Source organism: Sipha flava, unplaced genomic scaffold, assembly GCF_003268045.1.
Source record: "Sipha flava isolate LNK unplaced genomic scaffold, YSA_version1 79_pilon_pilon, whole genome shotgun sequence".
Classification (NCBI taxonomy): domain Eukaryota; kingdom Metazoa; phylum Arthropoda; class Insecta; order Hemiptera; family Aphididae; genus Sipha; species Sipha flava.
In genome coordinates this window covers 1347844-1375489 of record NW_020273620.1, presented here as the reverse complement: position 1 = coordinate 1375489, position 27646 = coordinate 1347844, and the positions used below count along the sequence as shown (strand labels likewise).

General features: G+C 28.8%; 1 protein-coding gene across 2 annotated transcripts; it reads left to right on the top strand.

Moving 5' to 3' along the window:
• Positions 1-10683: 10683 nt before the first annotated feature.
• Positions 10684-19442, top strand: LOC112692958 (probable phosphorylase b kinase regulatory subunit alpha). Of its 2 annotated transcripts, none has more exons than XM_025567796.1 (24): positions 10684-11346; positions 12009-12167; positions 12592-12808; positions 13054-13136; positions 13207-13398; positions 13675-13863; positions 13921-14073; positions 14138-14311; positions 14381-14594; positions 14972-15081; positions 15355-15502; positions 16641-16713; positions 16773-16864; positions 16925-17086; positions 17161-17299; positions 17378-17514; positions 17582-17754; positions 17906-18028; positions 18098-18326; positions 18393-18445; positions 18507-18671; positions 18731-18784; positions 18854-19060; positions 19129-19442. In XM_025567796.1, the coding sequence occupies exons 1-24, from the start codon at positions 11260-11262 to the stop codon at positions 19348-19350; spliced, it is 3555 nt and encodes a 1184-aa protein (XP_025423581.1). In that variant the 5' UTR covers positions 10684-11259; the 3' UTR covers positions 19351-19442. The 2 variants fall into 2 exon arrangements, with proteins under 2 accessions (XP_025423581.1, XP_025423580.1); XM_025567795.1 differs by lacking the exon at positions 15355-15502 and adding an exon at positions 16261-16408 and having other exon boundaries at positions 11260-11346.
• The last annotated feature ends 8204 nt before the right edge of the window (positions 19443-27646 follow it).

Genomic DNA, 27646 nt, shown 5'->3' with positions numbered 1-27646 from the left:
TATAGAATATAGATTTATCGAATAAATATTATTTAACGTATATAATTATTATGATATATTGATGAATGAATTTGATTAGACCAACTGAAGGTCGTGAGAAAAAAAATCGCTGTGTTAATAAATTCACTATTTCACAGAGAACAATGATAACTCTACAATAAAAGTATACCTAACTATATAGGACCTAATCGCATGTGTAATTGAGTACTGCACGTTATACTCGTATAGAATATCCAACACGCCATAGTGTGGGTACACATTTTTGATATTATCACGGTATCTATAATATTAATAAAATGTGTTTATAAAAAAAAAATAATAATAATAATAATAATAATAAATAAATAAACAAATGAAACGTTACACGACGGTACAATTGATTTATAAAAATAAGTATAAGTTTTCGATCGGCTTCATTTCAATTACACCGTCCCGCGCATTCAATCGATGCATTATTAGACATCAAAGATTATACACAACAATAATAAGTATAGTAATATAATTGCTGTGATCGGCGGTTAAGTATCCGTACATAATGCACACGGGCAGACGCGCGTACGTTCATAAACATATACATTTGTGTACACGCACATTGGTTAAAGGTAAAACACACAGCCCTGGGGCATACGTTTATTTGCTTTATCGTTTGATCTAAAAAGCCAAAATTACGTAAATCACGGTCAAGTGGGCATGAGCAATGCACACAAAACACATTTATTACAGGCGCGTTGTCGGGTGGACGGCAGAGAGAGCGCAGGAGAGAAAAACAAAAGGAACGGTAACGGTGGTGGTTTGATATAATAATGAAATTGAAGACCTCGATCGTCCCGCGGCGTTGTAAATGTAAGGCCACCCCCTAAGATTGTACATTTATTTTACCATCAGTTATTTTTCATACTCTTTTTATCTCCATACAATCGAATAAATACATGATCACCGAAAACCCTGAATTATTAAGGGCGGACACGAAATTAATACGGATCATACGTTTGTGGTCGGTTCTGGTCGAACAACATTATAATATGTTACTTTGATCGAAGATACACATAAAATTAAATCAATAATCGTAAAATTAAATAAACAACAAAAATTTATCATCACTAAAAACAAAATGCTTTAATGTGTAAATATAATAAAATATAAATTATGATGATTAACATATTAACGTGTATAACATTAATTAGTATCCTTCATCATTTCGACTTATATTGAATCGATGATTACAAAAACTTCACGAGTCGCATATTTTACGAAATTAAGATATTGGTAAAAACGTTTCCTTGTCGTATGTTTATATACGTTGAATGTAAAAACGTCTTTGGTTTTACTTTTGCTATTAGATAAATAAATAATAATAATCAGTGTTTTTATACTAAACGCACAGAAACACATGAATAGTATACGTTTTTACTATTATTGTGGTTTCGCAATCATCGATTCTATTATACTACTGTACAATAAAATTGTATTACATTTGAAAAGATAACAAATTGAAACTATATTTATTTGAATGCTATTTATATTGATACACAATTGAATAAACTGTTATTATTCAAAAAAAAAAAAAACATTTTAATTATATTATAAAAATAATAATTATAGAAATTAATAATTCGTTATTATACTTAAGCTCAATTATTTGTGCACTCATATATTAACAATAGTAGATATTCGTAATACTTACACATAAAAATAACACGATAAATAACGCTTAGTTTAGTGGCAATAATAATTATTGTGTTCGTTACCAACAAAAATTATTTATCTGTACAGAAATCTAAAAACATAAAAACAAAAAATGAGTTTTAATACTATTATATAATTATAGATTATAAGGAATTTTATTGATGAGTCATGTATCTGTTTTTCCCAAGGTTGTGTTAAGTTTAAATTAAGTAAGTTGTAAGAAGTTTTATGGAAATTATTTACTTCAAACAATTTAAACGAATATCAATTATTATATTTTTAAGTATTTTATTTTTAGGAAAAGTTTGATTTTACATGCTATTTAGAAACGAAATAATGCGGTTTAATAATTACTTGTAATTACTATAATAATTTGCGATTGCATTACAATATTTTACAACATACTCAGTGGTGCAACTTGGAGAGAGGTTATGACCCTCCCCTGAAATACATAGTTAACTTAACCTTACCCCATTCTCCCAACCGAACACTTTCTGAAATGAACTTTTTTTTAATGTAAACCTTCCATCCCACCAATAATAAATTCTGTTTGCACCACTGAACCTATTAGCATTTAATTATAAAATTAGGTTTCACAATTTAGTAAATATGTAATATTTTGACATTTTATCAATAGGTTTAACTCAATTCCATTAATTTTTACAATGTTTAACCTATACATAGGTATCCAATTTTATAAGTATTTTATTATAGAGCCAATAAATACCATTCGTAAATAATGTAATTAGTGCGTATATTATCACGCTACGTGTATATTGCTTTTTTGCGGTTGGAATGCGTTAAGATTATTATATAAAAACTACAAATTAATTGTGGTTAAATAGTAAACACTTATAACTCGTAATAAAATAACTCCTACGATATATACCATATTGTATACTATATAAAATTAACATGAAGTAGTTCGTTTTTTTAAGATTACATTTAGGTGTCTAACTATTTTTCGAAACATTATAGTAGACATTTTACGAACTCAAGCGAAACTATATTACTATTATTTAATTCATTTTTTACAAATAAATATACTTTTACTTATCCAAATATTGTTAATAAATATTGATATTTATTAAAGAATAGGTTGTGAGTAGATGTATTATGTAATTATATAGTATTCAATTATTTGGGCTATAAAATAGAGTTGATTAAAAATCATATAAAAAAATAAACTATAAAATATAATAATAATCACTATTAAAACCAACTATTTTTATATAGTCTTAATAACTATACTGTTTTAGTCTTTCCACCTTCAAAATTGTGATTCTTACTACATTTTCCGTGACTATACAATTTTAGTAATTTTTTTTTTGTGTATTTTATTCATAAGGTTTATTAGAACCTATTGTAATAATACTATGGCAGTTGAATGTTAATCATTATGTGTTATAACTTATACATAATGACTTTTATTTATATTGTATATAAAACAAATTTTGAAATGTATTATCAACTATCGTGAAAATAAACATGTAAATACAACCATGTAAACTATATTCCATAATAAACTATTATATTACTATGATGATAATGATAATCACAAGTGTGTATCTTTTTTATTTTTTCCTAAAAATCGGCAATACACCCGCCCTCCTGGAAATGCCACACAAGCGGGTACCTAATAGCTAATATTATCAATTTCTCGTTGTCAAAAAAAGCTAGATAATATAATATTTGTTTGGCTGTATGTCCCTACGTGTTATTATTATATCAGTTCAGTTGTTCAAATGTTATTGTCGTCGTCAAAAAAAATAAAATAAGTAAACGTGCTAATAAAATTATAACCGACTTTTTAGCTTAAAAGACTTTAAAAATACCGAAAACATACCTTAGAAACTTAATATTAGCATGTAGACTAAATGGATTAGCAGCGTTGAAAATTCACCGTGCAATTGCAATTAGATGACTTCAGATGACGTTATTAAAACGTTAACTCGGAAAAAAAATTAGTAAAATTGTAATATGTATAACAACTTTCTAAAATGACTTAATATTTGATGTGAATACTAAAATTATATGTCATTTATATCTAAAAATAAATGTAAGTAATGATTTTCAGTTTATCAAATGAATGTAAAACACAGAAATAATTACAATTGAATAAAATAACACAGTAAATATTAAAAATTCGAAATTCTATAATCATTAGATCTAAAAAAATAACTGTACAGGTGTGTATATTATAATATACATTATACTACTAGCGAACTCCAGTTTTGAAAAAATCCTGGTTGCGTCACCTGATAGATCCAGAAAAATGATTTTAGTTTAGTAAATAATATTTATTTCACTTTATACTAATAATACGTGTCTGATATCGTGAAATATAGTTCTAAATTAAAATCAGAATTATTATATAGGTATTCAATTGAATGTTCAATCTCGGTACCACAATATATAGGGTTATCAAAATTAATTACGTATGATGAATTGATTCCAGTATCAATTACATAAACACTCGATGCGAAGAATATATTTAATGACTTGTCCATTTATACATTCATTGGCCGAGTTAAGACCTTATATCAATTATACCTGCGTCCTACGTTGATTTTACAAATTAAAGACGCCATTGATCATATTTCCCAACAGTGTGAATAATTCAAAAACTATTAAAACTTCGTGAAAATATGAGATAGTGAAATTTAAGCATAGGTGTTTTGTGATTTGCAATTCAAACAAAACCATTATTAAACTCACCATTGAAAAATATCAGCAATTATTCTAAACAAATAAACTTACATTATATTTTCGGATCACTATCCATCAGAGAAAATTAAAAATACCTACGTTTAACATAATAGCTCTAAGAATATATTAGTGTTAAACCACGACATTCCTCAATTGACTCATTTGGAAATTTGAAATTTAAACTATGTTTATTATGAAAAGAGTAATAACTTGTAAATATCGCGCTGAAGTAGTATATTAGGCATAACAAATAAAGTATAAAGATTGACCGATTGATTCCAATATTTTCAGTTTTTACGAAAAAAAAAAACTTTTTATTGGATGATTTTTATTTTTTTCGAGCGAGTGGAAAAACTATGACTCGGATTTAAATGCCTAAAAAAACTTCGATAAATTCCCTTAAAAATACATTTTATTGCAAATTAAATCTTTAAAAATTTACAGATTTTTTTTTTTTTATTAAAAGTATTATCTTATCAGGTACATACCTAGTCAGAGCCATGTTAAACATTTCAGCGCCCTGGGGCAAAATGTTTTCTACAGAGCCACTGGACACAGATAGCATATTAAGTGCAGATAAGGGCGTCCCCCTTACTTTTGAAAAACTACGGCGCTCGGGGGCAATTGCCCCCTTTGACCTCCCCTTAACACGGCCCTGTACCTAATATAATAATAAAATAAACATTTATTAATAAAAAAATGAAAATACATTAAATCTTAAACATTTTGACTCAATAATAATTAAAATAACATTAAGAAAACAAACTAACAAAATGCGAAAAAGTATGAAAAATGCAACAAAATAATGAACTATGCATCAAAATCCTTACCTTACAACATTATGATTACTATAGTAACATTAACGCCATCTAACGATGAGCTCAACGCACATGCTATACTGTACGACAAATTTATGCGGTACGCGCCGCACATAGTACTCTGCTGACTTGCACAAAAAAAAAAAAAAAAAATACAAATTTTCAATGTATAAAAATATTAATTATTTTTCTCATGTCCCGTCTTAAAGGGCTAGAGTATTGGTTACGTGCAGGCATACGGGATGTAGACATTTTGTAACAATGCACTACGGTCGATGGAATGACCGCGGTGTGCTAAAATTGATAACTGATTGGTCATTTTTAAATATTCGATAGTAAAATGAGTTTGTTCTCGTTTTCTAGATGCTAGCAACACTAAAATCATACGCATTACTAAATGTATGAGGATACGTAATTTGTCTTTTATGTTGGAGGCAACCTAGATTCATCGAGTTTTTCGACCAATTGAAGCGATTAAACAGTAGAGCTCGTGGCCTCGTGGAGTTAAATCATCGCCAAATCAGCGTTACTGCGATAGCGTTTAGTCTTATAGCTTGTGCTCGTTTTTGAAATAAAATATGATACTGTATAAAAGTAATTAATCAATTAATCTCCAATAAATTCTCGTATTCACCATTTTGAAATGTCCTAGTAACCCGCAATAACATTATATTATGTTGTCTACGCGTTTTGTGTGAATGATAAATCGTATATTATCATCGAGGACGAGGAGGAAAAATGTAAACCGTAATAGTTTTATTACAATCGCGTGTCAATTGTAACACAACAGATACGTATATTTTAATGATTCATAGTGCAATATAATATTATGTATAGTTGAAAGGTTTATTCGTTAAATGTCTGATGAATGATGATAAATTATTACAACCTAATGTTAATTATTCACAGGTACATAATTAGGTTAGATAATAAATATATCATATGGTACCCGGTATAGTAATGTTATGAATTCTAATAACTGCTTGTTTTTATTACATTTTGTACAATGTGAAACGGTCATCTATTTTATTTTTTTACATTTTTTATGAGAAACATAATTTGTATATGATGATTATTTATATTAACAACTAACTATACGATTGAAATTTCAGAACAATCAATGCATACATAAGAAATGTGTAATATTTTTATACAGACATAATATTTTAAATACACATGAAGAATAAATTAATCGTCGTCGTTAATTTATAAATACATATATGTATATAAGGAATGTACAATCGTTGAATTATATTATGTTTAAAATGTAATATCCTATAAATTATTACTTATTATGAACGAAAAATAATATTATTATTATTATACTAAGCATTTATACTTGCATAATATACATACTGTATAATTATTATGTAATCGTGCAGTAATTTGTTACTAATATGTTTCGAGATTAATTTTAATCATACAAAAACTGAGTGATTAAAGAATATTCACTCTAATAAATAATGATATACAATTTTCTATAGTAAATTTATTGAAAAAATAAAACAAGACTTTTGTCTTTATTGAATAATACGTTCAATACTACTTTCATAATACTTTGCATCAAAAAATAATTTACTCGTCTAACAAAGTTATTTTAAACTATGTCACATTAACAATATTTTAACTTTAAATAAAACAAACAATATTTATATATTTTCACATTTAAAAAAATAGTTTTAAATCTCAACATCGATACTTTTGAAATGAAATAAATTGCAAAAATATAGTATTATTTATACATCAATCATAGTCAAGAAGTATTCAAAGTTAATGAAATATATAGGTATTAGTGCAAAGCAATAGCGTATTTTCAATTTTTTTGTGGGAGTTTTAAATTTTTCTAAAAAAAAGTGATTTTATAATATTTTACAAAATACACATAGGTATGATTTAATAATTTTATTATTCTATTATTATAATAAATACTAATTAAAAACAATTTACTACCACATGAAATAAAATAATGTTCTTTATCTATGTACCTTCGTATCAAATCATTTATGACTTTTGAACCTATTTTTTCTTCTAAGGGGTACCGACCACCTCCCCTTCAAAAATTTACTACTGGGATAAATTAACGCAATGGCAAAGTAACCCAATGGTTTTATAATATGCAAAACACCGCTATAAAAACTTCAGAAATATATTAATAGGTATTTCATTTTATATTTTGTATTTAAACCTAACCGGATCATACCGACCACCGGGCTCTTGTCTAAATAAATACATGACTCTACGCGATGATATTGAATTATTTTAGCTACGTCAGCAGTTATCAAATGATAATTTCACAGATAACACGGCTTTCTCAGCACCAAAATGTAGGCCCGTTTTTAAGTGCAAGAGTGTTGAAACAATATTTTTCTCGAAATATTAGATTGGGACTGTTTGTGTTATTTTGTTTTTTAATCGACTAAACTGATTTGACACCCAATCTAATAGTACAAAATAACGACGCGATTGGATTTGGAGCACATTTTTAGTGTAAAATTAGTAAAATATATATACGAAATGTATTCTCTTTAAATCTCTATGTAAACATATGATAACGTTTTAAGATCGTGAAATAAAAATATTTTTGAAATATAAAACCCTAGTGCACCTACATTGCGTGTAAATATAACTTCAGCACTATTCACTCGTATTGTAGTTATCAAAAAAATTATTTTTTTTACTTTATTTCTAAATTACGTACCAACCCACTAGAAACCCGAGTATGTTTTACTTATGTAAGAGTTCAAAAACGACCACAACATGAGAGTGGCCAGACGCTAGCGATAACAATTGTTCATATTATAATAATATTGTATCGGAGTTCAGACGGTTGTTATTATGTTTCATTTTACAGCTCAATAACAATAATCAATACCACCGCTTCAGGTAACATAATAAGACCGATAAAGACACCGAACGTGCCAGACCTCCGATCGGTTTTCCGTTCCAGCTATTCGGTGTACAGCGATTTATATTTTAATCATGATTTGACCGCTGCCGTTGGTGTGTGAGTCACTTAATATAATAATAATAATAATAATAATAATATATTCACAGAACAGATTGATGGAATTTAATCTAAAAGATCTTCAACAATAACGGTCATAATAATTATTAATTTTCATATGTTAAAAAATATTTTAATTAATAAAGTTTGAAATCTCCGATTTAATCCAGGTATTCCTTGATAAGTCAAGGGCTTTTAAGAAAGCTGCGTATCAAATCAAAATCTAATTCTAATCAAATTCGATACGAATTCGTTCCGTAATACCATTTATTGAATTGGTATTATTTAACATGTATACATACAACTCAAGTTTAAAAAAGTTAAGCAATTTACTGAATCGATGTAGTTTTGCACGATTAACAGTAAGACATCACTTAACCATGCATAATCACGTGCTGGTAAATAATTAAATTGGACGGTCGTCTAAACTCGAAGACACGAAAATAACGTCTCATCATTCAATGTGATTCGGGTAGATTTAATAACATTGTTTAATATGCACTGTATTTGATACGTTAATCTTATTTATGTTTAGCACTCGGAGAATACCTACCCAACGTTTCAAAATCGAAGTACGAAAAACGTATAGAAAATGCGTATTTTTCAATTATTTATTATTGCTTTACTATCGTGACAATTAACGTTTAAATTTCAACAAAACGAAACATTCGTAATCAATAGGTGAATTTTTCCCTCATCGCCCAAATAATCGTGCATTCCTGAGGCGCAGGTAATATTACCATACGAGTTAATATATGATATGTGAAAAAATAATCACACGTACCTACCATGAACCCATAGACCATGGGTCGACAACCTTTTGAACCACGTGGGCCATTTTATTTTTCAAATGTTTATCAAGGATCATATTAAAAACAATTTTTTACATATGATATATACTAATAATTGTATTGCTATTATATTTGATTATTTTACATAAATATATGAGTGTAAAAATACGAATGTTACTGGAAAAAATTGCTTTTAAGAATAAATTTAATTTTTTGACAAATTAAACATAATGATTTACCTTTGTTTTCGACGAAAAAGTATAAATCAACCCAAGAATTATTAAAAAAACGATATTTATCACAAATTTTTCTTTTTTTAGTCGCCATAATGTTTGGCTTTATTTGTAAAATGAAATTATTACAAACACAAATAGTTACACGTACGGGCGTAATCACGGTGTTATACTAATTACTACAAACGCAAAGTAACTATGACCATAGATTAAATATATTTAAAATTTTAATTTTTAAATACATATAACTTATATGTATATAAGTTAAAGTAAATTAAATATACTTATATGATATAAGTATATTTAATTTATCCTATGACTGAGCAGTGCAGCCATCATTATCTTCGACTCCAATCAGATAGTAATAACAATTTTATTCATAAAGAAAAAAGAATTGAATAGTTTGAAAATTGTATGAAAAATTTATTGAACAAAAATAAAACACAAAAAATAACCACCTTAGTGCAGGCAATCAAAAATTGCTTCGCGGGCCGTGGGTTGCCGACCCCTTTCATAGACACATTAAGATATAATATGTTTATGCATGAGCCCGATTAGGTGATTTTTTTCTCAGCGCTGGTGCGCGCACGCATATTCGATTTGTTTATTAACGCACAAAGTTCTGCACGGTACTGAAAACCGTCACGGCCGGAAGCCCCAGTCGTTCGCCGCTAAGGCCGGACCGCGGATCATAGGCGGATATCAGGGGGGGCTTAGACCCCCAAATATTTTAATAGCCCCCCCCCAAAATCGTTAAAAATTTTATTCGTTGCTTTTATAATTTATTTATAATTATCTGTTCATTTTTTTTGAAAATCGTAAAATAAGAAATAATAAAAAACTATTTACAATGGCATTAACAACACCAATTACATAGTTTAGCTACTTGCGAAAGAAGTTTCAGTGCAATGAAAAAATAAAAACTTGGTTAAGGACATTGTTGGTACAAGATAGGTTCAGCAATCTTTCAATGCTATATATTGAAAAAGATGTATCGAAAAATATAAAAAGCGATGATATTTTAAGTATCTTTGCTAATGCAAACAGTTATTTGTCATTAAAATAAAATATTAATTATTTTTAAATATGCGTTATTTAGTGTTTTTTTTTTTTTTAATACTATTTAAACATATCTATATTTTTAATGGTAATAAGTTTTACTTGTGTATGGGAAGGGGTGTGGGGGGCGAAGCCCCTGCGGGTTATTTTACATTGAATTATTATAGCCCCTCCCCAAAAAAAAAATTCAACCAAATGTCCGCCTGTGCCGCGGATCGAATTATTTGTTTACGCCGTACGTCAGTACCGATCTGTCGCCCATCGATTGTTAAGCATTATTTGCACGACCGTTGGGCTGACCGATGAACCGCGTGATAAGCGCCGCGTACGTGCAATCACCCGCTGGACACGTGACGAGATAACGCCGCCGCCGACGAGAATTGTAATAATAATAATAGTAATGAACACAGATTACGTTTTTATCGTTGAAGGACGTAATCTGTACTGCGGTTTGGTGAACAATACGAACTATGCATAACAATAATAATTGTTGCCGGTTCGGAGCACGCGGAGACCCGAAACGAACGGCGAACGCAAACGATATTCGCAAATCGGTTTACGGAACGCGCATGAGACGGTACCGCCATTTGCGTGTCCGCTTCGTCCGTTCGGGCGGCCGCGAGCGGAGGAGCTGACCGTAAAGCTCCCGGACGGTTATTATAAATAGAAGAAAACCAATTACGTCACGCTCTCGCGTTCCGCCCTCCCGTCCGTTATCGTTTCGCTCTCCATCTCCCGACATTTACCGACGCCGTCGTCGCCCGTAACATTTGATTTTCCGGCTCTCGGCGGTGGTACAATCGCAAACGTCGTTCGACTTCATCCGACTTCGACCCGCCGTCTGGAGTTCTTTTCGTGGGCGAGTTGGATACCGGCCGTCGCGCCACCGTTTAACGTTCGCTCTGACGACGAGCTTGCGCCGCCGCGACTAATGCGACCTTTGCGGCCTTCGTCCAGCCATGTCGAAAATGAAAAACACGAGCAGCGCCGGTCAACGGCTGGAGTACTATCACAAAGTGGTCCACAACATCATACTGTGCCATCAAGTGAGTAACTTTCAGCAACGGTCAGGTTAATAAATGGTGACGGTACAGAATAAGATGAATATTTTATTTTATATAAGTTACTTTGAGTGTTGTCGTCATCATGATCATCATCATTGTATCACCTTTCAGTGTCCACCTGTAATGATTGTGAGAACAGTACTGCTACAGCTATAGCTGTTACTCTAAATGTTTAACCGTTTATCGGTAAACCTGAAATTATATTATTTCATCTTTTAAACAATGATTGACATTTGTTGACCAACACGTCATTTATCCTGCTGTTGTCAAATTATCAGTTTACAAAACATTCAGATGCTATAAAAATAAATAATTAGTAATTGTTATATAGTTGTAATTTTATCATCAAAAGTAGTGCAAAACTTTGAAAAAAGTATTTATAAATTTAAATTAACATTTGTAAATAATTTTTAATTTTGTTTGAATTAAAAAATGTAGTTTCCTTAAATCTTATATATATATATATATATATATATATACTAACTTATTTAATTTTCTATTAGTATAATAAATTTTAATAATATTTAAATTAAAAAAAGATTCAATGTAGGTACCTATTAAGAATTTGTTTTGTGATTAACGAGAATAAGTATATTATTTTAAATAAATTTCTATGTTAGTTAATATTCAATTAAATTTTATAGAATCCAGTTACTGGCCTATTTCCAGCTAGCCCTACCGATTCACATGCATGGATCCGAGACAATGTGTATACAGTTTTAGCTGTATGGGGTTTATCAATGGCTTGTAAAAAAATGGCCGATATGGATGAAGATCGTGCAAAAACTTATGAACTTGAACAGGTACTTAAATGTTTATTGTGATTGCTTGTACACCTATAATTATGAAGTATGATAAATATTATTTTCATAGACAAATTTATTTTGTTTGCAATGCAATTTTTATTATATAATAACAATAGTTATAATAATTAATCCTAAAATTATGTGTCACAATCATTTTAAATATATCAACTATCATCAATAATATTGAGAGTTAATTAAAACTAAAATATAATTTATTGTATATTTGGTAATTGATTATATTTTAGTAACAAATAGGTTTTTTTTTAGTTGTAGGCTACATTATTACTTATTTGGTTTTTAAAGAAATGTATATATTATTTAATTAAATTGTATTTGTTTAAAAGTTAAACTATTACTTATTTTAACTGCAACATCATATTAAATTTAATGAAAAATAATAAAACTTGTACATTATTTTCAGAGTTGTGTTAAATTAATGCGTGGATTGTTAATGGCTATGATGCAGCAAAAAGATAAAATTGAGTTATTTAAAGTTTCACAAAATCCTCTACATTCATTGCATGCTAAATATAGTTCATCAACTGGTCAAACAGTTGTAAGTGATAATGAATGGGGACATTTACAAATTGATGCTATATCATTGTATTTGCTTATATTGGCGCAGATGACAGCATCAGGTAATTTTTACATTTTAACTATTAAAAAGTTAATTTTTATCATAAGAATAAACATTTTAAACAAAATTGAAATTGTAAATTTTTAGTACTTTACTAAGTTATTAGTTTTTAAAGTTTGATAACACTTAGAAACTGAAATAATTTTAAAGATATTGTTTCTACAAAAAAATCATTGATTATTAATCAATTTTAATAATAATTTTGTGATATAAATTGTAATATTTATTTTATTTATTCTATTTTAGGTCTTCAAATTGTTTTCAACTTGGATGAAGTGTCTTTTGTTCAGAACTTAGTATTTTATATTGAGTCAGCATATTGTATACCTGTAAGTTAAATTTCTACTCCTTAAATGATAATAAAATTGTATTTTATACTATTTTGTATATCAATTGTAGGATTATGGTGTGTGGGAACGTGGTGATAAATCAAATCATGGTCTGCCTGAACTTAATGCCAGTAGTATAGGAATGGCCAAAGCTGCCCTGGAAGCTATGAATGATTTGGATTTATTTGGAGCTCGAGGTGGACCATTTTCAGTAATACATATACTGTCTGATGAAGCACAAAAATGTCATGCAGTGTTACAAGTTAGTAATTACAGATTCTTTGCCATTTTTCTTTTTAAACTTTTCTTTTCCATCCATACGGTGTTAATTTTTTAGATTAAAAATGCCTATTACCTCTTACTGACGTCAAATTCTTTAAATCTCCACTTCAACAGTCCATTTTCTTTTTTTCTATGTTTCTCATTTATTATACTTGTATTTTGATTTTAGACCAGCCTAAATTAATTCTATGTCTTTTTTTTATTATTTTAACTTTGAGATACCTTGTTACATTTCTAATATAAAGATTTTTTTTAGTCGATGTTACCCAGAGAATCAAATTCAAAAGAATTAGACAGTAGCCTCTTGTCAATTATTAGTTTTCCAGCTTTTTCAGTTGATGATCCACAGTTGATTCAGCTTACAAGAAATGCTATTGTTTCAAATTTGATGGGAAAATATGGTTGCAAACGATTTTTAAGAGATGGCCATAAAACTCCACGTGAAGTATAGCTAAATTAGTTTAAGAATATTTATCTAGAAATAACATATGCATCTTGTCAGGATCCTAATAGACTTCATTATGATCTTCATGAACTGAGAGTGTTCGAAAAAATTGAATGTGAATGGCCACTATTTTATTGCTATCTTATATTAGATTATTGTTTTCAAAACGACATGGAGACTGCTAATCAATATGTTGATGCTTTAGAAAAGGTAAGAATAATAATTATATATTTAAATATTGTAAATCATACATATGAATATAAATACATTCTAGGTAATGATTAATTCTGAAGAAAATATAAAATTAGTTCCTGAATTGTATGCACTCAAAAATGAAAATATAAAAGCAGAAATTGAAAATCCAGGTAGTCAAAGTCGAGTAGCATTAGGAAGATGTCCTTTTCTATGGGCACAATCCCTTTATATGCTTGGAAAACTTTTACAAGAAGTAAAAAACTTATTCTTAATAAATTATAACTATACTTAACTTTATCAAATATCAATTTTTTTTATTTAGAACTTTCTTGCTGTGGGTGAATTAGATCCACTAAATAGAAGACTTTGTTTAGAAAAAAAACCAGATGTTGTTGTACAAGTTGTTGTTTTGGCAGAAGACAATACTATTCGTGATTTACTTCTTCAACATGATATTGTTGTTCAAACTATAAGTGAGGTTTCACCTATTGAAGTTCAACCATCAACCGTTCTTAGTCATCTTTATACATACTTGGGTAAGTTATTTATTACTTTAGACTTTTTTTTTTTTATCAATCACATTATCTTATATTTATTTCACTATTTTTTTTATTTTTTTTTTTTTTTTTATGAAAATTTTATGTTTAATTTACTTATCATTTTGATTTGATAGTATGCAATATTTATATATTTTAAATTAGTAGCATTGTTCTGATGAATGCTTATTATTTATTTAATTTTTGATGTTTATTAGTTCTGTAGACTCTATTTTTGTTGTAATATGTAGTGATCAGTTCTTATTTATCGAATTGTTTCTAACCTTCAATTATTCATTCAAAGTATACCATATATTGAACTGTAGAAAAATTATAGGCTTTCATATTCTCTTTGTTTGTATTATCTTTGTCTATAGGTCGAAATGAAAAACTTGGACTGTCTGGACGAAAATCACGTGATGTAGGAATTTTAAGTACCAGCAAATTGTACACTCTACAAGATCGAATATTTGCCTTCACACCACAGGTACGAAAAAAAATCTTTCCAAGTGTGAATATTTGTATTTATTTTTAATACTTAAGTAATTAATAATATAAAAATAGTAAATTAATTTATAATATATTATAATTTTAATTTTTGTATAATATTAGGTAGTCTAAAAAATGTTTATTTTATCATTGAAATTTATTAATAATATCATTATTTTTAAGAGTATATTCAACTTTTTAAATTGTTTGAAATTTATTTATCTTGATAAAGTATTAAATTTAAAATGTCCTAAATAATGTCAATATACAGATTACAGATCGCCATCGATATTACATTGCATCTGACAATAATTTGATGATAGATTTATTTAAGAACGAAATTAACTTCTTAAAATCTAGTTGGCAAAATTTATTAGGCCGGCCCACAGTTGTTATTGTAATAAAAAAACTTCATTATGGTATTTATTGTTTTTAATTATTTGAAAGTATTTCATTGTGTTAACATTAAATTATAAAAAGTATACTAAAAAAGTACAAAAGTAACTATATATAATTAATTAATACAGTTCGAGTTTTGATTTAATTTTTTAAAAAAAACTACTAACAAATTATGTATAATACTTTATTATTGTAGTATAATGTAATAATTTATAGTATATTAGTATATTAAACAACTGATCAATAATAGTAACTACATTTTTAATTAATATTTTATCTTTAGTTTTAATTGTTTATTATTATGATTTTTGTTTGGTTATTTTCTAGTTTAACATAAAAACTAAAATTAATGATTAAGCAAATGAAAGATTTTGTTAAAATTAAAATTTAATTTTGAATTAATAATCTTAAAATGATTAAGTTGGATTATCAGTTATTACTGAATATATTTTTTACTTTTTTATCCACATTGCTCTAAAAAATGTATACTTATTTTCAAATATTGATACAGCTAAAAAAATATATAGAATCAACTGTAGTTATTCTAAATTTTGTATCCAATTTTAATAGTTTATAATTTTAGTTAAGTTATGGTTTAATTTTTTTATTATAAAAGTATTATTACTATTATATTTTTATTTGAAAGGTTAATATTTTTATTTTTGGGTTGACCTTCATAAGATAAAATATTTAAAAATGTTTCATTTTAAATTTTGATTTGTATATTTACTATTTAGTCAAAAAATTAGTGCTATCATTAGGTATTATTTTTCAGTAGACACTTGATTTGGATCAATATTATATGGGCAATGATATCGAATTATTAGCAAACAATATAATGATGGACTTAGCATTTTTGACAATGAGTTGGAAGCATATGTTAGGTCGTCCAACATACACTATAATTGCTTCTTCTGATTTTGTAGGTAAGGTCAATGTGTATAATATATACAGAAATATCTATATTATTCGGTGTAAATTATTTTTTAAAACAAATACTTTATAAAAATGATTGGTACTTCATAAATTATAAAGATCTCAAACGTTATTTTTGTCTTGTTTGTTTTGCATGGCTTAATCAATTAGTAATTAATATTTATTAAATTACTGTCAGACTTATTTATTTGAAATATTTACATACTTATTCCTTTTTTATAGATCAAGGTAAAATTCCACTAGCTATGATAACAACAATAAAAAAATTAAAAAGTGGTTACATTAATGGAACTCGGTAATATATGATATATATTTTTAAGTTTATAACATATTAATATTGTATTTTATTTTCAGAGTAACATTGGGTAACCTCAATGGCTTCCTTAGTACTTCTTGTGTTACGAATCTTAGTTTCTTAGGTAGTCAAGAAATTGGAATGCCATATAGTTAGTAATTATTAACAATCTGTATTTATCTTATTATAATTCTTAACTTTTGATTTTTAGAACTTAATACGGAAGTTGAGCAATACTTAGATCAACATATTGTCAAAAGTTTTACAAATCAATCTACTCTACTGACACGTATGCCTAATAAAAACACGAAAGTAAAACGAAAAATGTCTGTCAAAGGAGCTATTAAAAAAACAAGATCTTTTATGCTCGATGGTAATGATATTATATAGTTATTGAATTTTAATAGTTTTATTTATATTTCTTATTACCTATTATATTATAAATAGCCGAAGAACGGCGTGTTCAAGTAGCTGAAACACAAACTGCTTTAAATGTATTGGAACAAAGAAGTCCATCTCCTGAAAATAATTCATTGGTGACAGCTAAAAAAGAACATCATCGACCACGACTTCATAGTCGATTTAAGTAATTTTTATATTGGTTGCATTTATTATGTTTCTTGAGATAAAATGAATAATTAATTAATAAATAACATAAAATTAGGGCAAGTTCAGAATTGTTGTATGCTGAAGCCGAATTAGAAGGCATTTTGTCCATGTTAAGTGAGTCAGACTTATTAGAAGAAAAAGGAGATATTTTACAATACTTAGTAGATACATATGGTTTAGAATATGATACAGGTAGTTGAAAATATAATTTAACAAAATTAGATTAGTTAATGATGTTTAATTAATCATCTTACTATAGGAATGAAAGAGGATGGTAAACCAGTTTTAGTTAAAGACTTGTTAAAGTTACTTTATGAAAAAGCATGTCAACAAAATCTTTGGGGATTAGTCAGACATACAGCAGGCATGTTAGGAAAGCGCGTGGAAGATTTAGCCAAGGCTTTAACAGATCTTTTGGTTCGCCAAAAACAGGTAAAATAATAAAAAAAAATGATATATCGCTTTAAACAATTTATTTCCAAATTACTAATACTTTTACAATTACACTCTTATGATAATTAAATCCTTATAAATATAACATTATCTCATTATGTACAATAAATTTTAATATTTTTTATTTAAGGTAACTATCGGTATGCCCCCATTTAATGAACATACAATATCAACACCATTACCTGAAGGTGAACTTCGACAAGTAATTCACGATGCGTATGGAGATGATGAGAGTACAGCTATGTTAACACAAGTATTGATTGGGTCAATGAAAAATTTAGAAAAATACTAATCCCATCAATTCTCTACAAAAAACATTTAGGAACTTTTAGTTTATTTAGCTATGTTCGTACGAACCGAACCACAGCTGTTTTTGGAAATGTTAAGACTTCGTGTTGGTTTAATCATTCAAGTTATGGCTGGTGAATTATCTAGAACGCTAAACTGTTCGGGAGAAGAAGGTTCTGAACATTTATTTAATTTATCACCGTTTGAAATGAAAAATTTACTACACCATATCATGAGTGGAAAGGAATTTATATTGAGTAGTGGTAAATTATATGATTTTATACTTCAAATGCAACTATAATAGTTAATTTAATAAAATGTAATTTTAGTCGGACGAGGTAATTTTTCAGTAATTAGTTACAAGTCAAGCCATGTCAGCAAGGTAATTATTTACCTAGTATTAATTTACTTAAATTTTAAGTAATACTTATTTTAAACATTAGAAAAGCCAAATTGGAGGGCTTTTATTAGCTGACAAGGTAGATGTGAGTAATGAAGTACTGGAAAGTGATCGACAAGGCCAATGGTTACGTCGCAGGCGTTTAGATGGAGCACTAAACAGAGTTCCTCGAGAATTTTATAAACGTGTTTGGATTATCTTGGAAAAAGTATAAATAATTCAGCATAAAAAATATTTTTGTTTTAATTAATTATTTCCCTTATCCAGTGTTGTGGAATAGCAATTGATGGAAAACTTTTATCGCAAAATCTTACTCAAGAGGTATATATTTGTATTCAATATTTTTGATTATTTATCTAATATCTAATAATTAAATTTTACTTATCTTAGATGACTTCTGGCGAATTGAAATTCGCATTAGCTGTAGAAACTGTATTGAACTGGATCCCACATCCAGAGTATCGGCAATTGATAGTTGAAACGTTGATGATATTTGCATTGTATGCTGAAAATGAAATTTCACCAAGGCCCTCCCAAGAAATTATAACAATTGAAGATTTTGTACATAAAGCAAACGAATTATTTCTACAAGATCAGGTACGAAGTTAACCCTTCTCCCTTAATTTTTAGTTTTTGTAAATTAACATATACTTGTTTAAAAACAGATGGCTGTTAATGGAGATGCTACTCTCTGTTGTGCGAAAATGCATAAAGAAATGACTCAATCTGGTACACTCCTATGTGGAGGAGCGTCATATATTTGTCAACATTTCTATGACAGTGCTCCTAGTGGTAGCTATGGAACCATGTCATATATTATCAGAGCAATCGCTTCAATCTTGGAAGCATCCCTTGGACTAACTGATGTTGACTGTTCCATTTCATAATTCATTGGATTTTATTCTATTACTCTCTTAATTTTTTATAGTGTGAAATAATTATTGCTAGTTGTTTTTATTTTTAGTTATAATCAAGTAATCATTATTTTTGATTTATTACAAAGACAAATTTCTATAATATTATTTACAACTCATTATTTTTGATTTATTGCAAAGACAAATTTCTATAATATTATTTACGCATTCAATTGTTATTGTTTTATTAATATTATATTGTAAATTCAATAATTTTAAGTGTATCTCAATTAATGATTTAGTGACTGATTGTTTTAGTAATGAATGTAATACAGATAATTTTATTTATATTTTTCCTAATCACAATATAATTAAGTTTATAGTACAATACTGTTAAATTGTTAACGTATAATATAATAAAATAAAATATATGGCAGTGATCACCAAATATATAATTTGTCAAAAAATTGTTTGCATTATAATATGTTAAAAATATTTCATTTAAATTTTGATGGGCCCTAAAAATATTCAAAATTTCCAATATAACTTTTAAAAAATAATAATAGGTATATGTATACCCCTGGTATACGATATAATTTATTTATTAATAAGATACTATATATCATATTTAATAAATTAGAATGGATAATTGATTTTTAAACATTGTGTTTTAAATATTAAATACTGAGGTATTCTAAAACTACAATTTTTAAACATCAAAATAAACTATTAATGTCTGACTAATTATAATAATGAAAATAATAAATATTTTTGGCTCGATTAAAAGCTCATTTTATAATTGCACAATCTAGTTAATACTATTAAATTGATGAGTTGGTCTTAATGAAGACTATGAAGAGACTGTTGAATGAACAAACTACAATAAAATAATTTAATTATAAGTGCATAAATAGTTTTATTAATAATACATTCAAACAATTCTATACTAAAAAAAAAAAAATTACTAATATTATAAACTTATTCTAACCAAACACTAAATTGAATTGTTAAGTATATTTTATAATCTAAACTTCTAGTTATTTAACATGGTTAAAAAAAAAATACTCAAAGAATTACTTTATTTATATCTAAACAACATCATTTTGATTCTACATAAAAAAAAATGATTACGTTTATTTGTAATATTTAAATGGCACACTGACTTAATACAATAACTAAATAAGATCTATTTTCCATGAATTATCTTCAACTTCAAGTACTGAAATTTTTCTTCTAAATAATAAACTGGCTTACCTTAAATTATTTGCAGATAATTACGTTTTCTTTACTGATGAATGTGAATCAATAATAAATATATAAAATATATTTCATTTTAATTTTGAATACCTATCTAACAATTAATAATTATTAAATAATTATTAATTGTTAGGTTAAATTTTAACCTATGACTCTGAGTATAGCATACAAACAACTAATATTACTTTTACGAGGTAAACAATGCAAAAATGTATTTATTTAAGTATTGATAATATGTAGATATATTAAGAACACAACATATATTACTAATACAACTGTCAAAGTGTGAATAACTAAACAATTATAACATATGATAGGTATCTTATAATAATTTTGATTACCTACTTATAAATGATAATGAAACATATAATTTATATCGATGACCAACATAAAATACTAAAAATGTATAATAATTACTAGTTTAGATTTTCAGATACTATAAACAATAGATAAGACTTATATGATTAAAATAATATCTAAAAGTATAATTCAGTTTACATATAACAAATGTGTGGTTGGTTTTTAATTTTAATTTTGATAACTCATCATTGATAATTAATTAATAATTATCATTAAAGCATAACTTAATGAGTATATTGTATACCTACTAATCATATATTGTTTTTGAGTAGTATAAATTTCAAATGTTTAAGTTTTTAATAATATTATATAATGGTTAATACTTATCATATAATATATTACCTATTATATATTATATATTATATATTAATGTGCACATATATTAAAAACATTCAGATATATTCTTAGAATTTTTAAAGCTAAATTATAAATGATTGATGTTACATACTTATAACATACTGGTATTTTATTAGAATTTTGAAAATGTATTAATTATCAATAGATTAGTATGTAATTGATGTTTTGCTTTACTCACAGCACTGAATGATTTTTTTAAGTAATGATTACAAATTAAAATGTTCAAATATTTGGTTTGAAAAATACTGACAATATTAATTAGTAATGTTACCTTTTGTTTCATTTAAATTTTAAAAATAGTTCTGCATGAAATTATTTCAAATAACGATGGGCATGAAAGTAGATAGGAAAGCAGATAAGTATTAGTTTTTTTTTTTTTTTTAACGGTAAAATTATGGATGCATTTAATATTTTTGAAAAACATTCCTACATTGATTGATATATTATTTATATTAAAAATATTATTTAATTTTATTTCATATTCGCCTGTGTCGTAATTGATTATAATGTATAATAATAGATTTCTCAGTTACCCTTTATCCCACACCTTTGGCTAGGTATAAATTTATCTCATTCAGACTAGCTAATATGTTGCGATATAAAAAATTAATTTCAGTTCATAATATTAACTTTTTTTAGGGAATTTTATTTCGGTTCATTTTTAGAATAGGTAATTTGAGATAAATGAAAATCGAAAAAAATGTGAGATTTTTCGTTTTAAAACTATTTTACATAAACACGAGTGGTCCCACTTCTCTACATTATGTATGTATAATGTATATAAGCGTATTGTAGTTTTTTAATATTTAGGGGTACATCCCATTTTTTCTTTGATTGTTGCTTAATTACAAAATGTTATGAAAAACTCAGACTCCATGATCACGGATTTCCTTTGACTTCGAATCGAAGTTATTTCGGCCGATTTAATGATTAACAACGCGTTAAATGTTATTATTCAAAAAAGATTCATTGACAATTGTAATATTCATGATAAGGAAAAAAAAATTCGGTTTTCGACACGTTTGAGTATAAATATTATAACACCACTACAACAGATATAATAAAATATTTATAAAGTTAAATATAATCTATCTTGTCACTGTGCTACTTTTTAACATGGTAAACGTATATAACATATAGGTATATCGCATATATCATAAATCGTATTACTATCAGTACGCGGATCTTTTATTTAATAGTTTGAGTATTTATCAATCATCATCAAATATTCTTAGTATTTTTTATCCAGTTGAAAATATACAAATATTTTTAAACGAATTTATAATTATGAGGATGTGAAATCTGTATAATGGTATAATTTGTTTAAAAATGTATGAGATTATAACAATAAATATGTTTACTTTTTTATTATTGTGATTTTCGTGGTTATTGTACCTTTATATATATATATGTATATATACGATCAATGTCAAATATAAACATATATAAAACTAATTTCATTGTAAATGAGCTGATACTATTTTTGAAATAAATAAATAAAAAAAAAAAACATTTGCAACGATTTTGTTACCTATGGATTTCGAAACGGTTTCTCTTACAATCCAATAAAATACAAGATATTTTCTGTCGTATTATCGTTTTATATTTAAAATTTATTCTTTAATCCTTTAATTGGGTAAAATGTTGTTTTATTGTTTATTGGAAATCCGAAAAAATTTAGATAACTATCTACTCTGCGTTGCACCATCATGAAAAATGTATACAAAACATTAACTTTAAAATGTATACAATTATTATAATTCATATCATATAATATAAATTGATAATTGATTGTGTCTTAAGTGTATTAAATTCCGATTTCCCTGTTGATTTATCTGTGACTACATAATGTAGTTAAGCGCATTTATTGCATATGTCTGAGTAGAGTATTCCGATTGAGTTATTTTGAACATTGAATTTTGTTTATTCGAAATACTTTTTTTAAACGATCGTTATTTTAAATTTTTTTACTTTGATTAGGTACATTCGGTTTTTGTGAATTGCAGCCCAATTATTTTAATGAAATACAAGTTGCGGCCTGGGTTTATTAGAAGGAGGTATGGACTACGACCACACAATAATGTATACCATAAAAAAAAAATATATATTGAAAAAAATATTTAAGGTAATTTATTTAAATTAATTAACAATATTACGTATTTTACAAATATTTTATAAATATTCAAATAAAATTAATCAAATTTGTCAGGAATAAAATTAATTATAATATAATATAACATTTCAAATGTTCGAATAAATAATATTGTATTATTGTTTTTAATATATAATACAATAGTATTAAAAAATAAAAGGATTCGTAAAAATAATATTGTTTTGTCGTTTTTTATTTATTTATTTTTTATAATTATTGTTTTGGCAAAAATTTAAAACTTAATGATTTTACTTAATCAAAATTTTCTAATTATTTTAGCTCGCTCTTTGTCATCTATATTCTTTAATAAACGTTTCTTTATCACGCATTTTTTTTGTTTTTTACATCTTTAATCAGTGGCGGTTTCATGGAAGGGGGGGGGGGGCTATAGGGGATCTAGACCCTCTAGGTCCCGATTTTAAACTGTAAAATATTATTCGCTCGTGACGCTCGAGGATAAAACGCTATGTTATTTATTTATTCGTTTATAATCATTACATTTAAAAAAATAAGAATTAAATTATAACTAATAAATGATTAATAGGTTAAACATTAAGTGGTTTAACATATTTTAAGATAATACCAAAGGGCCCTCAGAATAAATTTTAAAAACCACCACTGCATTTAGCTATGCATTTTTATGTCACAGGTATATAGGTAATGATAATTACTCAGGCCGCAACTAACCTAGAGTTAAAATATTGTCGGGTCGGATCTCCAACATCGCAAACGACACGCAGGGCCGCAACTCACTCATAGCCGGTCCATTGTTAAAATGTTTTATTTTTATGTAGTCATTTGATTTTAATTGATCCAACACAGAGAATGTTTTATAATGTATTAAAATGTTACATTGTCGCACTAGATTACTCTTTGTATAGTTAAATTATATTTCAGGGAAATGTTATCAGTTATTATATTATATGTAAACTAAACATTTATATTTATATATTACTTGAATGAGTACTAACAGTTATGTAAAATCATCACGAAAACCAACGAAGAAAAAATTATAACTATATTTGAAAACTATCCAAAACTATCTACTACTTCAGTTCCTAATTCAGACATAGGACCGTATATATTTATCCCCCCCCTTCTCCACGGAAAAAATGTCTTAAATTTTTAAAATTAAGTATATAGATATATTTTAGTATAATACACAGATAAAGGGACTTGAAAACGGTAACGAACAAAAAAAAAAAAAAATTTACGCTTTCGGTTCAACTGTAAAAATTAATAACGATGTGACCGAGACCAGTTTTAGGAACTCGCACCGTGATTTTCTTTCGTTTACGGTGTCGATGATCAGGACGTGCTCGTGTAAAGGGGTGAAATAATATTATACCGTATCCCCCCGGGTGCATTAGATCACTGAAGTAGAAGCGTTTGGAATTATTAATCGTAAAGCACACATATTGAAATTACGTAAAAGCATACACTCGAGTAGGTGCATTTCAGCTAAAGTCTAAACGTTAAACTAGTATTTATCAATAACAACCAAAGCCGACGGAGTTTCCTAGAAAATCTAAACGCAATTATTGGCGGTATGTGCCAAACACTACAACGATCGAAGCAGTATATCGTACGTATTATTCGTGTCTTACTCATAGCTGGAGGCCGACGGAGAATGCTGTCCGTTGCACAACGTTTCACGTTCCGCCCCGACCAAATCCTCGTCCGAATCAGATGTCGACGGCAACGGGACCGCGCGTTTCCTCACGTACACTCTGCCCTCGTCCGCTCGACCGTACACCACTTCCACATCGCTCTCCGACTCCACCGGTTCGTCCACGTCCGCCTCGTTGGAGGACGAACCATCGCGGTCCACTTGGCCGTCATCGTGCTCGTAGTGTTGCTCGCGGTCGGACCCGGTCTCGGTGTCCGAGCTGCACGGGCCGATCGGGATGAGGGACAACGCGGCGCGGTCGCGGCCACCGCGCTTTTTTTTGTTACCGATGCAGAAGCCAGTTAACAACGACCGGGCCATATTCTCGGCGTTCCGCAGCATTATCCTCCCCATGCTGCCGCCGCGCGCCATGGTCTCGGACTGCTTTAATATCTTGCTGTAACCCGTATCGCCGCAGTTCGCCCAGGTGCACACCTTGTCCAGCTTGTCCATCACCGCGGTCTTGATCTTGGCGCCCAGGCTCCTGCCCCTGGCCGCGTCCACGAGGCTGGAGCGGCGGGAGCGACGGGAGCGGCCGCCGTTGCTCAGGTACCTCTTGAGGCGTTCGTTGATCTGCCCGATGGTCAGCACGTCGGTCACGTTCTCGATGACGGTGAACTGGATGGGAATGTACGAGTCGGACGGTCTGCGGGCCCTGGTGCCCGGCATCCAGTGCGTGTTGCTCTCTACGCTGTACAGGACCATGGGTGACCGATCGCCCCGGCCGAACACGATGCCAGTGTGGTTCGCCTGGTTGTAGATGTACGTGTCGTAGCCGAAGTAGTCCGCGATCACGGCCAGCTCCTCGTCCGACCACCAGTAGTCCGGGTAGTCGTGCAGCTCGAAAATGAAGAATATGCAGTACAGCATCACGCTGGGCGTCGCGGCCACTCTGTCGTCGTACAGCACCTGGCACAGCGAGTGCAGCCCGCAGTTGCCGTCGCCCGGCACCTTTCGCCCCGGCTTGTGATTCTTGAACGTGTTCACCATCGCGTACTCCTGGTCGGAGATCTTCATTTCCAGCAGCCTGGGGTCGAAGCCCGCCCCCATACGCCTGCTCGACCGATCACGGTCCCTGCGTCTATCGGTTCGTCTCATTTTTATATCGGGCGCGCGACTTGTCGATTCCGCGTTTACTGTATTTATATACTTATTTGTTATATATGTTTTCGTAATAAAGTTTTTCGACGGTTACGAGTTCGGTGTCGTTTTGTTTCAATTATTCAAAACTACTTAAGGTCGCGTTCCGTAAGTGTTGGTAGAAGCGAAGTGTTCGTATTTGCTTTTATCTTCTTAGCGTGCCGCGTTGCGCACGCGGCGTGTCACCCCCGGTGAGTCTCGTACGCTCTACACCGAACACGACACGGTGCGTGGGGGAAGCGGGTGCGATCTACGGTGAACTTTATACGCGCGTGATATATGTATACCACCTACTTATATGTCGCAGTCTTCATAAACTGATTTTTGAGCATCAAAGTATAATTAGATTTTGTCGTCCACGTTGTTCGGCGATGGAAATTAACACCCGGGAAGTTGTTTGTTTGACTTCAATGGCGTAGCCACCGCGTGACAAAGCGGAAGCGGTCTATCCGGTGTGCTGTAATTGTGCGCGTATGTGTGAATGAATAAACGTTTGAGAATTATTGTAGCTAAACCACTGTCTAATCGGCTGATTGGCTATCTATAGAAAAACAATAATATCATATCACTAATAACGCAGTCAATTTTAATAATTTTTATAATATCAATATTGTAACATTTAGAAGCTACGATTCGTATACATATATACCAGTCAGTTGTTCACGCAGAGGGAGGAGCTAACGGGCTGAAGACCTCCCCCATCGCCTATGTTTATTATTATTTGTTTTTATATTTACCCACAATGTAAGATAGTTTTTTAAAATCACGGTCATGTCTGTGTAGATAACCGTGCTTAAAATTGTAATCAGGTGTTTACCTAATTATTATAATTTATAACCCTAGTCCATGTACTTATATGTGTATGATTAAAACTTAACTGATGTTACTAATTTGAATACTTGACAAAAAAAATATTCAAGTACAAATACAGGTACTTAAAAAATGTATTCATAGATACTTTCAAATACTTAAAAAATAATTTAACGTTGTTTACCTTTTAATCATAAAAATTTTTTTAAAATATTATAGTTCAAAGTTTCTATAGGCCATAAATTTTAATTAAAATATAATTGGAAAATAAAAATAAAACGAATTTCCAATTTTGTTATGAAATTGATAATTGATATGGGTAGTCATGTAGTATATAAAAGTCATAATAGAGTGTATAATGTAGTAGGCAATAAATAGGGTTCTCAGGTTCTGGTATAATAGGAACCTTCTGGAATAGGTCCGTACAAATTTTTATAATATACCATAATATAAACGTTGATTATATTTAAACGATCCGAATAAATGGTTGATAAATCTTATTAATATAATATAAATAAATAAATGGTAAATTAATTTATTATTTTAATATAATAAGATTGAAATAAAATTTATAAAAAAAGTAT